Source organism: Rhipicephalus microplus, chromosome 3 (assembly GCF_043290135.1).
Source record: "Rhipicephalus microplus isolate Deutch F79 chromosome 3, USDA_Rmic, whole genome shotgun sequence".
NCBI lineage: Eukaryota > Metazoa > Arthropoda > Arachnida > Ixodida > Ixodidae > Rhipicephalus > Rhipicephalus microplus.
In genome coordinates, this window is record NC_134702.1 from 201,663,408 (window position 1) to 201,676,441 (window position 13,034).

The 13,034-nt window shown below is 51.0% G+C and overlaps 1 protein-coding gene across 2 annotated transcripts in view; it reads left to right on the forward strand.

Annotated features, from left to right (window-relative positions):
• LOC119170039 (uncharacterized) overlaps positions 1 to 13,034 on the forward strand; it is a 310,797-nt gene that overhangs the window by 233,485 nt on the left and 64,278 nt on the right. For both annotated transcript variants that reach the window (XM_075890670.1, XM_037421068.2), the window contains one exon: positions 5,201 to 5,252. In XM_075890670.1, the coding sequence (XP_075746785.1) occupies positions 5,250 to 5,252 (3 nt within the window). In that variant the 5' untranslated portion in view covers positions 5,201 to 5,249. The remainder of the gene's footprint in view (positions 1 to 5,200; positions 5,253 to 13,034) is intronic.

Consider the following 13,034-nt stretch of genomic DNA (forward strand, 5'->3'; position numbering starts at 1 on the left):
GGAATTTGGAAGATGACTCTGTTGAATTTCTTACTGATGAGATTAATAGGATTTGGAAGGGAGGTGACATCCCGGAACAATGGAAGTTGGCCAAGGTGATCCTCATTCCCAAGCCCGGTAAAGCACCAAGTTTGGACAATCTGCGCCCCATCTCTCTCACGTCATGCGTGGGAAAGGTGGTGGAACACGTTGTCCAGAACCGAATCGCGGACTACATAGAGCACAATGATCTCTTCCCTCACTACCTTATTGGCTTTAGGCCAGGCCTCTGTACGCAGGATGCTATGAAACTCATTAAGTGTCAAATTTTAGATAATCATACCAGAGACACCAGGGCGATCCTAGGCTTGGATATAAAAAAAGCGTTTGATAATGTCCGCCATGATTATATTTTAGATGCGATCTCAAGTCTCAACCTAGGTTCCTCATTTCATGCGTTTGTCAGATCCTTCCTGTGTGGTCGAAAAGCCATACTTAAAGTTGGAGATCTAGAATCGGATGTGCAAGCGCTGGGAAATAGGGGCACCCCGCAGGGATCTGTTCTATCACCCTTACTTTTTAACATCGTCATGGCTGGTCTCTCGAGGCAGCTTTCTGGAATTTCAGATGTTGGTCATACAATTTATGCCGATGATATCACCATTTGGTGTAGAGGAGGAAGTGATGGCACTGTAGAGGCGGCCCTGCAAGAGGCCATCGACACTACCGAGAGTTTTCTGGAAGACACAGGCCTTTCTTGCTCTCCGGAAAAGTCTGAGCTTCTCCTCTATAAACCGGTCAGGAGGGGCCGTCGACCGCGAGGCTGGGTGCCGCCCCTAGAGAATGACATCCACTTACGTACCAAAAGTGGACGATCAATCCCCAAAGTCGCTTCCATTCGGATCTTAGGTATGACGCTAGAAGCAACGGGCACCAACACCATCACGATTAAAAGGTTGGAAAAAAAGACAGACAGTGTTATTAGGCTCATAAGACGGGTGGCTAACCGAAGGACAGGACTATCAGAGGACAACTTGGTCAGGCTTATACATGCTTTTCTGCTGTGTCATTTTGCATATGTGGCGGCAATGCATGTCTGGAAGAGAATGGAAAGGGACAAGCTTAATGCAATGATCAGGAGAGCTGTAAAGAATGCCCTTGGGCTCCCCAACTACACCCACAACAATCGTCTCCTGCAGTTGGGAATTCATAATACATTGGAGGAAATTGCGGAAGCACAAGAAAGAACACAGGTAATTAGGCTGTCTGGCTCAAAAGCGGGGAGGATGATTCTCGCAGAAATGGGTATTCCACCAGCTCAGATTGAGGCTCTGTACCAAGGGTTGACAAGGGATCAGAAGGAAAACATCATTGTCTCGCCTGCCCCGCGGAACATGCATCCACAACGTAATGTTGGAAGGAGGAGAGCGCGCGCTCGGGCCCTTCTTCGCCAAGTTGCGGATCTTGACGGGGGTGCCTGTTTCGTAGACGCGGCGCAATATGATGGCCAGAGAGACCGATTCACGGTAGTGGCAATCAACCACAAAGGAATTACAATTAATGCGGCGTCGGTATGCGCCAGAACTGCCAATGCAGCTGAGCAGGTTGCCATCGCCTTGGCTCTTTTAGATCAGCGTAATGAACACATATTTAGCGATTCTAGAGCTGCCATTCGTGCCTTCAGTGTTGGAGCTGTGTGCAAAGAGGCCAAAAACATACTCGGTGATAAGTTGCTTACAACCCATACCATTACATGGTTCCCAGCTCATATGGGAAACATGGACGGAGGGATCATAAATCTCAATGAGTTGGCCCACTCCAGGGCGCGAGGGTTAGCTGTCCGCGGCCATGGAGGACCTTTGGGTCGAACTGGAGATTTCGTAAACAGGGATCCGCCAACTACATATAATGAAATAACCCAACATTTCGCTATGGATAGGAGAATCTTTCCACCTCCACATGCGAAGCTAAATAGAGCGCAGGCGCTTACATTGCGATTACTTCAAACAGAAACGTACCCTAACCCTGCCTTTCTTCACAAGCTTTATCCTGATGTTTATTTAACCAACTCGTGTACAAAATGTGGCGGTTTAGCCACCTTACACCACATGCTCTGGGAGTGCCCTTCGGTACGTGGCACCGATACAGCATCGTCCAGAAAGTGGGACTCCGCTCTCCGGAGTCCAGACATAACATCGCAACTTTGGGCTGTCCAGAGGGCCCACGATGCGGCGCTAGGGCTCGGCCTTACTGTCCCATCGTGGGAGCGGCCCGCCGTGTGCTAGGGCGCACGCCTTCGGACTTGTCAATAAAGTTTTTCCAAACCAAACCAAACCAATGAAATAGAGGAAGAAAGACAAAGAAAGAAAAAAGAAAGGACGGAAAGTAAAAAACAGAGAGAGAGGGGACAGAAAGTAAAAAAAAAGTGCTAGTACGTCCTGCACGCTGACGCAATGCTTCACTTGCCTCCGCTTTTACGATATGGCAAGTGTATGACTTTTTTTTTTTTTTTGCGCACAGCGGGATACAAGGCTTTCGCCGCAGCGAGAGGTGAGCCGCTCGAACATTTGTGACGTCAGCTCTGATCACGTTGTGCATGCGTGCTTTATAGGCGCTATATTTATTCGCTATGTGCATGCAGTGGACTCGCCGTAAATACGAGGTTTGGGGTCTGACTTGGAGACGTGGCTGTTTGTGCTAGTTGGTAGGTCATGACGATTGTTACAGCGCGACAACAATCATCGGTTCGGGTCTGAATCCCGACCGCCGTGGGCGTGTGCCGCGTGTGCCGCTTTATATTGACGCGATATATTGGCAGCATTCAAATAGAGCGCCTTCTCCGTGCCGCTCAGAGACCGTGGCAGCACGAGCACCTGGCCAGTAGGGAGCCTACATGAACGGCCGTTCATGTAGGCTCCCTACTGGCCAGACGCAGATTGCACGCGTCACGCGCTCAGGGTTCTGGTGAAGGAAAGAAAGAACTGTTCCGAGTTTTTTTTGTGTGTGTGTGTGTTCGACGGACTCAGTTTCCTCTTAGTTTCCTTAACTTGTGGGCACAGGTTCACCCCTAATAAATAGGTTTGTTTCATGAGCCTGTGGGCTTCAGTATCGCTACAGTATGCTACGCAAATGAAATGTAACTTAATATCACGTAATGCGTGGTATTGCGCGTTTTGTGCATTTGAGAGCGTGAATGTTAAGAAACGACGCGACGCTGGCAATGTGCTTTTTTTTTCTTCTTTGGGGGGGGGGGGGAATCGGAGGCACGCATACTGCTTTTCGCCGCCATCAGGTCGTTACATCGAGAGAACTGTTTATTGAAAAATTTAGCCGGCGTATACGAATCGCTTACTTACTATATACTCTACGTGGGGAAGGTGATTGGATTGGACAACTTCATTTGCATCGCGTAGCGGCACGTTGGGATCACTCAACAGCTCCGTAATTCACGATCACTTCTACTCGTGGACGTCTGTTGACGAAACGCGTGAAGGGGAAAGTACATATATACAAATAATTGAGATACTCGAAGTATTTTCTCGGGGAGCCTCACAGCGTGTGCACTTAGGGAAAGGAAACTCATGGTAACAAGATTCTGAACCATTACGCTTCCTTTCTGAATGCACAGCTTATCGGGTGCTTACAAATAGCATTGCGAGGTGGCTTACGCCCAGACGTATCGTCAGCAGCAGACGAGAATTGGTACATTCAACATGGTGTGGCCGATCGTAAAAAAAAACAATAAATTGTGTCCGTTAGGTAGTTTGTACCGTTTCTATTTTTGCACACACCTAATGTCATGTTTTGGTCCCTGTATAGTAGATATTGCCATTAACAGAACTGGAAGGGCACGCAAAGTACAGCTTTGGTTCTGCTAAAGCTGATCCCTGAAATGATTGATTGATTTATTGGCAGGTGGGCTGGCTGTCAAGCAGGCAGGCACCTCGTGGTCTTGAATACTTCATCCACACAATCGACTAGTTCAAGAAAGTTGACTTTGTTCGCTTTGAGGAAAATGTGTCACCAGCAAGCTCGCATAACTACCCACGACTTTTGAAGCTAACAACGGTACTGCACATTGATTAAATTGCTCACGTGCATTTCATGGGTTCTGCGCGGCAAATGTCCAGCAAGTATACTTTCTGGTCAGGCTACTTTCAGCTCCTGCTCGAACGTAGGGTAGCAAAGGTGTACTCCTCAAGCTAATATTTATCCCAAAGAGGGGAATGAGATATTGCATGGCAATACGTTTTTCAGTTGATGCTGAGCGATGCTTTCATGAGCTCCGCTCGGTAAATTCGAGTTGAAGCTTTCAGCACAGTATGGTTAGTGAACGTCATGGTTGACCATGATATACTAGTGCGAAACGGTCACCCTTAATCGCGATCATGGCCGATCCGGTTTAGGCTCGGTCTGTATCAGGTGCTGCTACACAGTCACTAGTAATCGCGATCATTCCCGATCGATATCAAAATTACGGCTATCTGTGCATCGAGATCTGGCTCCCAGATGGCGATTCGACTGATGTCTGCCCCAAACTCGATCCAAATCATTTTGTACCGAGTAGCACTGATGATTGTTGATCGCGATCAAGAAATCTGATTCGAGTCCACCCTGATCGCGATCAAAAGGGGTCATGTGACATCAATATTAGGTATGCCTCGCTCTTCAAGTTTCCTGCATCGTGGCTCGCGGGCGTGCGTTGTTGCTCTTGTGGATCGATGCCCATCGCGTGAATAGTCAGTGTCACCTCATCCGTCTACAGGTCTTTCTGTTACCTGTATTAAGGCGAAATCATTTATAGGCTTCATACTCCTGGTGTCAGACCATCCATCCATCCGTCCGTCCGTGCTCTGCAAAGGTGCCAGCTGTGGCCTCTACCCCTAACTCTCTCTCAGCTATCACGTGACGGCACATATCCGTTGCGCCACCACAGCTGTGGATTCTGCCCCTTCGCATAGTCAGTCGAATGGCCACAGCCTATCACTGAAGAAATTTACAGAATTGTCGTTCAACCATTATAAGAAATGACAGGTTATTTATTAGCGTCCTGGGATGAGTGAGCCTAATGTTATTCCCATATAACTCGACATGCTTGTCTCGTTCTCTGTACATGAATTTTGTAATGAACAACATCAATATCATATTACTGTACCATGAAGTCTGCTTATATTATGTGTGTAACTTAGCCAAGTGCCTTCTTTCTTTTTACTGTTTGCAGGTGGTGATGTGACCGCGGATGCAAACGCCGGGAACTGTACGCAGATGAAATGGTAAGCTGTATCAACATTATTTCTTTATTGATATGTGGGGTTTAACGTCCCAAAAACCACCATAAGATTATGAGAGACGCCGTAGTGGAGGGTGTTGCGAATCCCACCGCTGATCACCAGTTGTTGTGATCCCGGGGTGCTGTGGTAGCGTGGTGTAGCTTCGGGTTGAGGAAACGAACGCTTACGAGATGGGGATACGAAAAACAAACAGGTTTATGGCACTATTTACAAATATTTACAGCATGAGGTTAAGAGTTCGCAAACCACGAACGTGGTGGTTGAACCGCTACACAGTTCAGAGCCATCACAAACTACGAACGTGGTGGTTGAACCTTTACTTGGTTCAGAGCAACGTCCCGCACTCGGAGGCGTCCTTATAAGCCCTGTCGGGCTCCTCCTTCTTGCGGGGAACACCAATCACACACACACAACAGGTGAAAGGTACGAGCAGGCACGGCGCACGTGAACATCCAATTTCGAGTCAAGATCACTGCACTTAAAGGTGGCGCCAGAGAGGCTCTTGCTCGTCGTGTATGTCGCTGGTCGAGGGGTCCCAAGCTTCGGACAGCAGACATCAAACGGTCCGCCAATCTGTCCGCTCAATTAGCAGGGCACTTTGTGGCGGCGGTCGCCGTTTCTTCAAAGGAATACGCTGTCTTTGTTGTCCCCTCGGAACGGCTTACAGCTTCGTGGCGACATGACGTCTCATCCGCCGGCTAGCAGGGACAATAGCTGGCGGGCATAGGCATTCGGCGAATCGGCTACTTGTTTGAGGATTAAAAGAGCGCCGCTCCCCCGTCAGCCCTCGACGCTGGTTCCAAGAAAACCTGGGTTCCGGGCGTGGGAACGCGGCCTGGCTACGCTTCTCAGCGACAGCATGGCGCCTACCGATGGCGGTCATAACAAGGGCTACGGAAATTTCGACCACCTATAGGGTTCTTTAACGTGCACCCAAGTCTTAGCACACGGGCCTACAACATTTCCGCCTTCATCAGAAATGCAGCCGCCGCAGCCGGGATTTGATCACATGACCTACGGGTCAGTAGCCGAGTGCCTTGGCCACTAGACCACCACGGCGGGGAAGCTAAATTTGTAGGGGATTGGTAACTATAGAAATTGGAGAATTATATGCAGCTCTGTTGAAGCGCATGACATTGACTGTTTGTAGCCATAAGAACGGTTCTCGTCCTCCCCGTCATTATTATTATTATTATTATTATTATTATTATTATTATTATTACGGTAAACGCTGGTTAGTTCGGTCGTTTTTCGCCGCAACCCGATCAATTCGGAGGATCCTCGGAGCGCGCCAAGCACGACGCACCGCGAATGTGTGATCAACGCGGAGTCAAAGTGGCGTTCGCGAACGACGGGAACGGGTGCGGGCCCTCAAAAACGCGCGCGCTTGCCGTCCACAATCTTACCACAATCGCGCTCGTTGGTGGTCAAGGCTTCAACGGCAACGGAAAAACTTTTTTTTTGCGATTTCACTTGTGCGAGCCGGCTAAAATAAGCTGTGCCTCGATGCCTTTTTAACCCGAGTAACCGTGACGCCATATTATTGCAATAGCAAATGTATGGACACTCTCGGCTGGATTTCGCCGCCCGCGTCGATATCATGCACCATAATATATATATATATATATATATATATATATATATATATATATATTGTGAAGAAGAAAGAGCGTCGTTGGCAAGCAACATCGCCACCGCTTGGGTACTGGGTGCTGGGCTTCGCTCGCTCGGCTCGTGCTGATCATCGCCGGCATCTGCTTGACCGTTGCTCTTGCACGATCGTGTTTCTTCGTAGGACCACCGTCGCAACAGTCGTCAATAAACCCCCTTTCAATTGGTGGAAGGTGCTGACATTCCCCGTCGCCTGAACCTGGGTGCTGCCATTCGCCGTCGCCTGAACCTGGAGCTGCGCAACCGAACGCTACCTCCCATCATGGCTACCAACAACGCGCAACCTGGCTCTTCCACTCCATCCCCCAGCAACCCCGGCGTTCTTCGTTTGCGAGAGCCCAAGGTCTTTAGCGGAGCTGATGAGACCGACGTGGAAGACTGGTTCGCTAACTATGAACTGGTGAGCGCTAACAACAAGTGGGATGACGCGGACAAATTGACTTACGTCATCTTTTACCTCACTGACGTGGCCGAAATGTGGTATAATAACCACAAAAACGACATCACGACGTGGTCCATCTTTAAAACCTTGTTTGCTGACGTTTTTGGCCGACCCGCAGTCCGCAAGTCCAGAGCCGAACAACGCTTGCGGACTCGCGCACAAAAGCCAACGGAATCTTTCACCAGCTACATCGAAGACATTATTGGTCTTTGCAACCGTGTGAACACCACCATGCCCGAGTCGGAGAAGATTCAGCACATCCTCAAAGGGATAAATGACGGTGCATATCAGCTGCTCCTGGCCCGTAATCCTGCCACCGTTGCGGAACTCGTCACTTTGTGTCAAAGTTTCGACGAGTTGAGCAAGCAGCGCGCCCTGACTCGCCCATTTTCCTCACACGCCGACTCGCTCTCCAGTCTCACTTCTGTTCCCGACCACTCACCAACCCTGCAAGAGATTAAAGACTTTGTGCGTGAAGAAGTAGCTCGGCAACTGTCGTTGATTCCCTTCACGCAGCAGCCGCCGTCCTCTCGTCTGCCCTCACCACTCCGCGACGTTATTGCCGAAGAGGTAGCTCAGGCTGTTCCCGTCGCTGCCCACCAGCAGCCTGTGGCCATACCTGTTGCCCATGCGCCGGCTATGCAGCCCGTGGCCGCGCCCCTTACGTATGCCCAGGTGGTACGTAGCAGACCCCGACAGCAGCATTTGCCACCCATGTCTTTAGTCGCTCCCCACTCCGCCCCATTTTCGACACCTTGGGCCGCACCACGAGTCAGCAATTCCTGGCGCACTCCTGACAATCAACTGATCTGCTACGCCTGCGGTACTCCAGGACACGTGGCACGATATTGTCGCCGTCGCTTCCAACCACTCCGCGACGCTACTCGGCCGTTACCGTATGATCCACAGCCCATGCACATACCTGCTCCCTATCCCTCACCGCAGTATGGATGCACTAACTTTCCTGAGTCTCGGTCACACCAGCCTCAAACTCACTCTCCCCGCTCCCCATCTCTTCGCAGGCGATCACTGTCCCCAATGCGCCCAAGACCCGCTTCCTCCAACCGGGAAAACTGAACGCCGCAGTTCCAGAGGCAAGAACTGCGCCGTCATCGAAATGCTCAAGTCCTCGCACTTCACCAGCTAACGTCGTCGCTATATCTGTCGATGGTGTTTCTACCTTTGCCCTCGTCGACACAGGTGCTGCCGTTTCTGTTATAGCCGCCCAGCTCTGCCGCTCCCTACGCAAAGTGACCACGCCGCTCTCTGGACTATCACTTCGTACAGCTAGCGCACAACAAGTTCGACCTCTTGGCACCTGTACGGCCCGCATATTCATCCAAGGCTCTATGTACGTTGTCGAGTTCATCGTCCTTTCGGTGTGCTCGCATGACGTTATCCTAGGGTGGGACTTTCTCTCAAATCATCATGCCATCATCGACTGCGCACGCGCTGAAGTTCAATTTTCGCACATGTGTGACGAACCTTTGCACGAAACCCTTGAGCGGTCGCCAAAACTTGTCGTGCGTGAGGACACTGAAATTCCGCCAGCCTCTCTTGCCGTTGTCCCGGTTTGCTGCGATGACTATAACGATGCTACAGTAATGTTTACACCTTCCGACATTTTCATGAGCCGCAGAGCAGTTTCCTTGCCTTTCGCTACACTCGACGTCACTGCGGGCCGAAGCAATATTTTCGTCCACAACCCCCTTTCTGCACCGCTTACGCTACTTGCCGGCGAATGTCTCGGTCGAGTGGAGTACCTCGATTCCTGTTTATTCCTTAACATGCCAGACGAATCGTGCAGTAGCGCCTCGACCGAACTTCATGCCCTTTCCCCACTGGAGTGCTCATCGAGTGACACCTTCTCGAGTTCCATCGCCGACACCTTAAGTGCCCATGAACGCGCCGAGCTTCTTAATCTCCTCCAGCACTTCGCGAATTCATTCGACGTTTCTCAGCCGCAATTGGGTCGGACTTCCGCAGTGCACCACTACATTGACACCGGTTCGCACCAGCCATTGCGTCAAAGACCGTACCGTGTCTCTGCTGCAGAACGTCACGTCATCAACGACCAGGTCGAAGAGATGCTACGTAGTCGCGTTATTCGACCATCGCACAGTCCTTGGGCATCTCCTGTCGTTCTAGTTCGAAAAAAAGATGGATCGATTCGATTTTGCGTCGACTACCGGCGATTAAACAAGGTGACGCGGAAAGACGTCTATCCATTACCGCGCATAGACGACGCCCTTGACAGCCTACAAGGAGCCGAATTCTTCTCCTCCTTAGACTTACGATCTGGATACTGGCAGGTTCCTATGGCAGAAGCTGATCGCCAGAAAACTGCGTTCATTACACCAGATGGCCTGTACGAATTTAACGTAATGCCATTTGGTCTTTGTAATGCTCCTGCCACGTTTGAACGGCTCATGGACAACACACTGCGTGGACTGAAGTGGTCTGTGTGTCTATGCTACCTCGACGACATTGTCGTTTTCTCTCCCGATTTTCCTACGCATCTGCTTCGGCTCCAACTGGTTCTGACGTGTTTAACCAACGCTGGGCTCCAACTGAACCTTAAAAAGTGCCGCTTCGCCGCGCGAGAGCTGTCCATCTTAGGGCACATCGTCTCCAAGCATGGTGTTCGACCCGACCCTGCAAAACTGCGAGCAGTCGCTGAGTTCCCGAAACCTACAACACTGAAAGAATTACGCAGTTTTGTCGGACTATGTTCGTACTTTCGGCGCTTCGTGCGAAATTTTGCATCGATCATGTCACCACTGACCAACCTCCTACGCGGTGATGCAGACCTTTCATCATGGTCTCCTGACTGCGACGTCGCGTTTGCCACGCTCCGTAGTCTGCTAACATCTCCTCCAATTCTTCGGCATTTCGACCCAACAGCTGCAACGGAAGTTCACACAGACGCTAGTGGGGTTGGTCTAGGCGCCGTTCTCGCCCAACGCAAGCCGGGCTACTCCGAATACGTCGTCGCTTATGCGAGTCGCACACTTACTAAAGCTGAGGCCAATTACAGCGTCACTGAAAAAGAGTGCTTGGCGCTAGTGTGGGCGCTTCGCAAGTTCCGCCCTTATTTGTACGGTCGCCCATTCGACCTGGTAACGGACCACCATGCACTTTGTTGGCTTGCCACATTGAAAGACCCTTCTGGCCGCCTAGCTCGGTGGGCACTGCAAATCCAGGAGTACGACATTCGTGTCATCTATCGCAGCGGACGCAAGCATTCTGACGCCGACGCCCTGTCGCGTTCGCCTTTACCTCCCGACTCGGCCTGCGGAACCACTGGTATCCTCATCGCATCTCTCGACCTCGACTCCTTTACCAGTGAACAACACAAGGACCCGTGGATCGCTTCTCTTTTTAACTGTCTTTCTGGATCGTCAACCACTGCGGTACCACGATCTCTCCGACGTCAAGCTGCTCATTTCGCCATTCGTGATCGGCTACTACACCGACGCAACTACGCCCCCGAAGGTCGTAAGTGGCTCTTGGTTGTCCCGCGCAGCTTGCGATCACAAATCTGCGCCTCCTTTCACGACGATCCCCAATGTGGTCATGCCGGAGTTTTCAAAACTTACGAACGCATTCGCCATCGCTTCTACTGGCGCGGAATGTATAATTTCGTTCGAAAATTCGTTATGGGCTGTCCTGACTGTCAACGTCGCAAATCACCGCCTTTCCACTCGTCCGGTGCGCTTCAACCGCTTCCGTGCCCTGCCAAACCTTTCGATCGGATCGGAATTGATCTCTATGGCCCTCTACCGACAACATCAGATGAAAATCGGTAGATTATAGTCGCTGTGGACCATTTAACACGCTACGCTGAGACCGCCGCCCTTCCAAGTGCCACTGCGCGGGACGTAGCATCCTTCATCCTTCATCGCTTCATATTACGACATGGTGCACCTCGAGAACTACTAAGCGATCGAGGTCGAGCCTTCCTATCAGAAGTCGTCACGTCTCTGCTTTCTGAATGCCATGTTGTTCATCGCAAGACCACGGCATACCACCCGCAGACTAACGGGCTCACGGAGAGATTTAACCGCACACTTGGCGATATGCTCGCCATGTATGTGACATCCGATCATACTAACTGGGATCGCATTCTTCCATTCATTACGTTCGCATATAACACCGCGGCACAGTCTACCACTGGATTTTCACCTTTCTTTCTTCTTTATGGACGCGAACCATCCCACACCATCGATACTCTCCTTCCATACCGTCCTGACGCATCCGAATGCCCATCTGTGTCCGAAGCTGCCCGAAATGCGGAAGAGTGCCGTGAACTCGCACGCACCTTTACGTCTCGAGAACAACAGCGCCAGAAAGAAAACAACGCCGACTCTTCACAAAGCCCCAGCTATTCCCCGGGATCACTTGTATGGCTGGCTGTTCCTTACCAAACCCCCGGCATTTCCTCAAAACTCGTTCCAAAGTACGAGGGCCCATACCGCATTTTGGAGCAAACGTCGCCGGTGAATTTTCTCATCGAGCCACTTTCCCCATCTGACGACATGCGCCGGCGTGGACGTGACATCGTCCACGTCGCCCGCCTTAAGCCATATTATAGCCCTCTGCCTCCAGACTCTTAGGTCGCCAGGATGGCTCTTTTTCGGCGGGGGCAAATTGTGAAGAAGAAAGAGCGTCGTTGGCAAGCAACATCGCCACCGCTTGGGTACTGGGTGCTGGGCTTCGCTCGCTCGGCTCGTGCTGATCATCGCCGGCATCTGCTTGACCGTTGCTCTTGCACGATCGTGTTTCTTCGTAGGACCACCGTCGCAACAGTCGTCAATAAACCCCCTTTCAATATATATATTGTTACGACCTCAGTAGGCGTCTGGGGGTTTATTGATACACGGTTCGAGGGACGAGCCGTATCGGCGCAGGCAGATGATGATGATCTTCTTCTTCCACACTCCTTGCTTCTTTTTCCTTCTTCGTCCGGCACATACGTGGCGTAACATTTCCCCCCTCGCAGACAAAGCGCGCCGCGCGTTTCATACAGTGTCGCGTTGACTGAAAGGCTTCAGGCGAGCGACATGCGTGACCTCTGTCTTTCTGGAGCGTCTCCCGCTAGCTGTAAGACGTGCGATGCGGTAGTCGACTGCGCTCAGGCGGTCAAGGATAACAAAAGGTCCGATGTAGTGCGCGAGCAGTTTTTGGCACAAGCCACGTTTGCGTAAAGGCTTCCACACCAACACGAGATCTCCCGGAATATATGTGGCCTGCCGGTGCTTGCTGTCATAACGAACTTTCGATCTGTCTTGCGAGGCTATTGTACGTAAACGAGCAAGGCGACGAGCTTCTTCGGCGAGACAAAGTGTTTCTGCTAGGGAGATTTCTGATTGGTCCCGATCAGAGAAGGAAAATATTGTATCCAGAGTATAACGGGGGGGTCGAACATAGAGGAGGAAGAACGGGCTGTAGCCGGTGGTCTCATGTTGGGAAGTATTAAACGCGTATGTGACGAACGGCAAGACATCGTCCCAGTTCTTGTGGTTCGAAGCAACGTACATAGAAAGCATATTCACCAGTGTTCGAATTGTTCGCTCGACGAGACCATTCGTCTGCGGGTGATAAGGCGTCGAGTGTCTGAGCTCTGAGCCACACATACGAAGAAGTTGTTC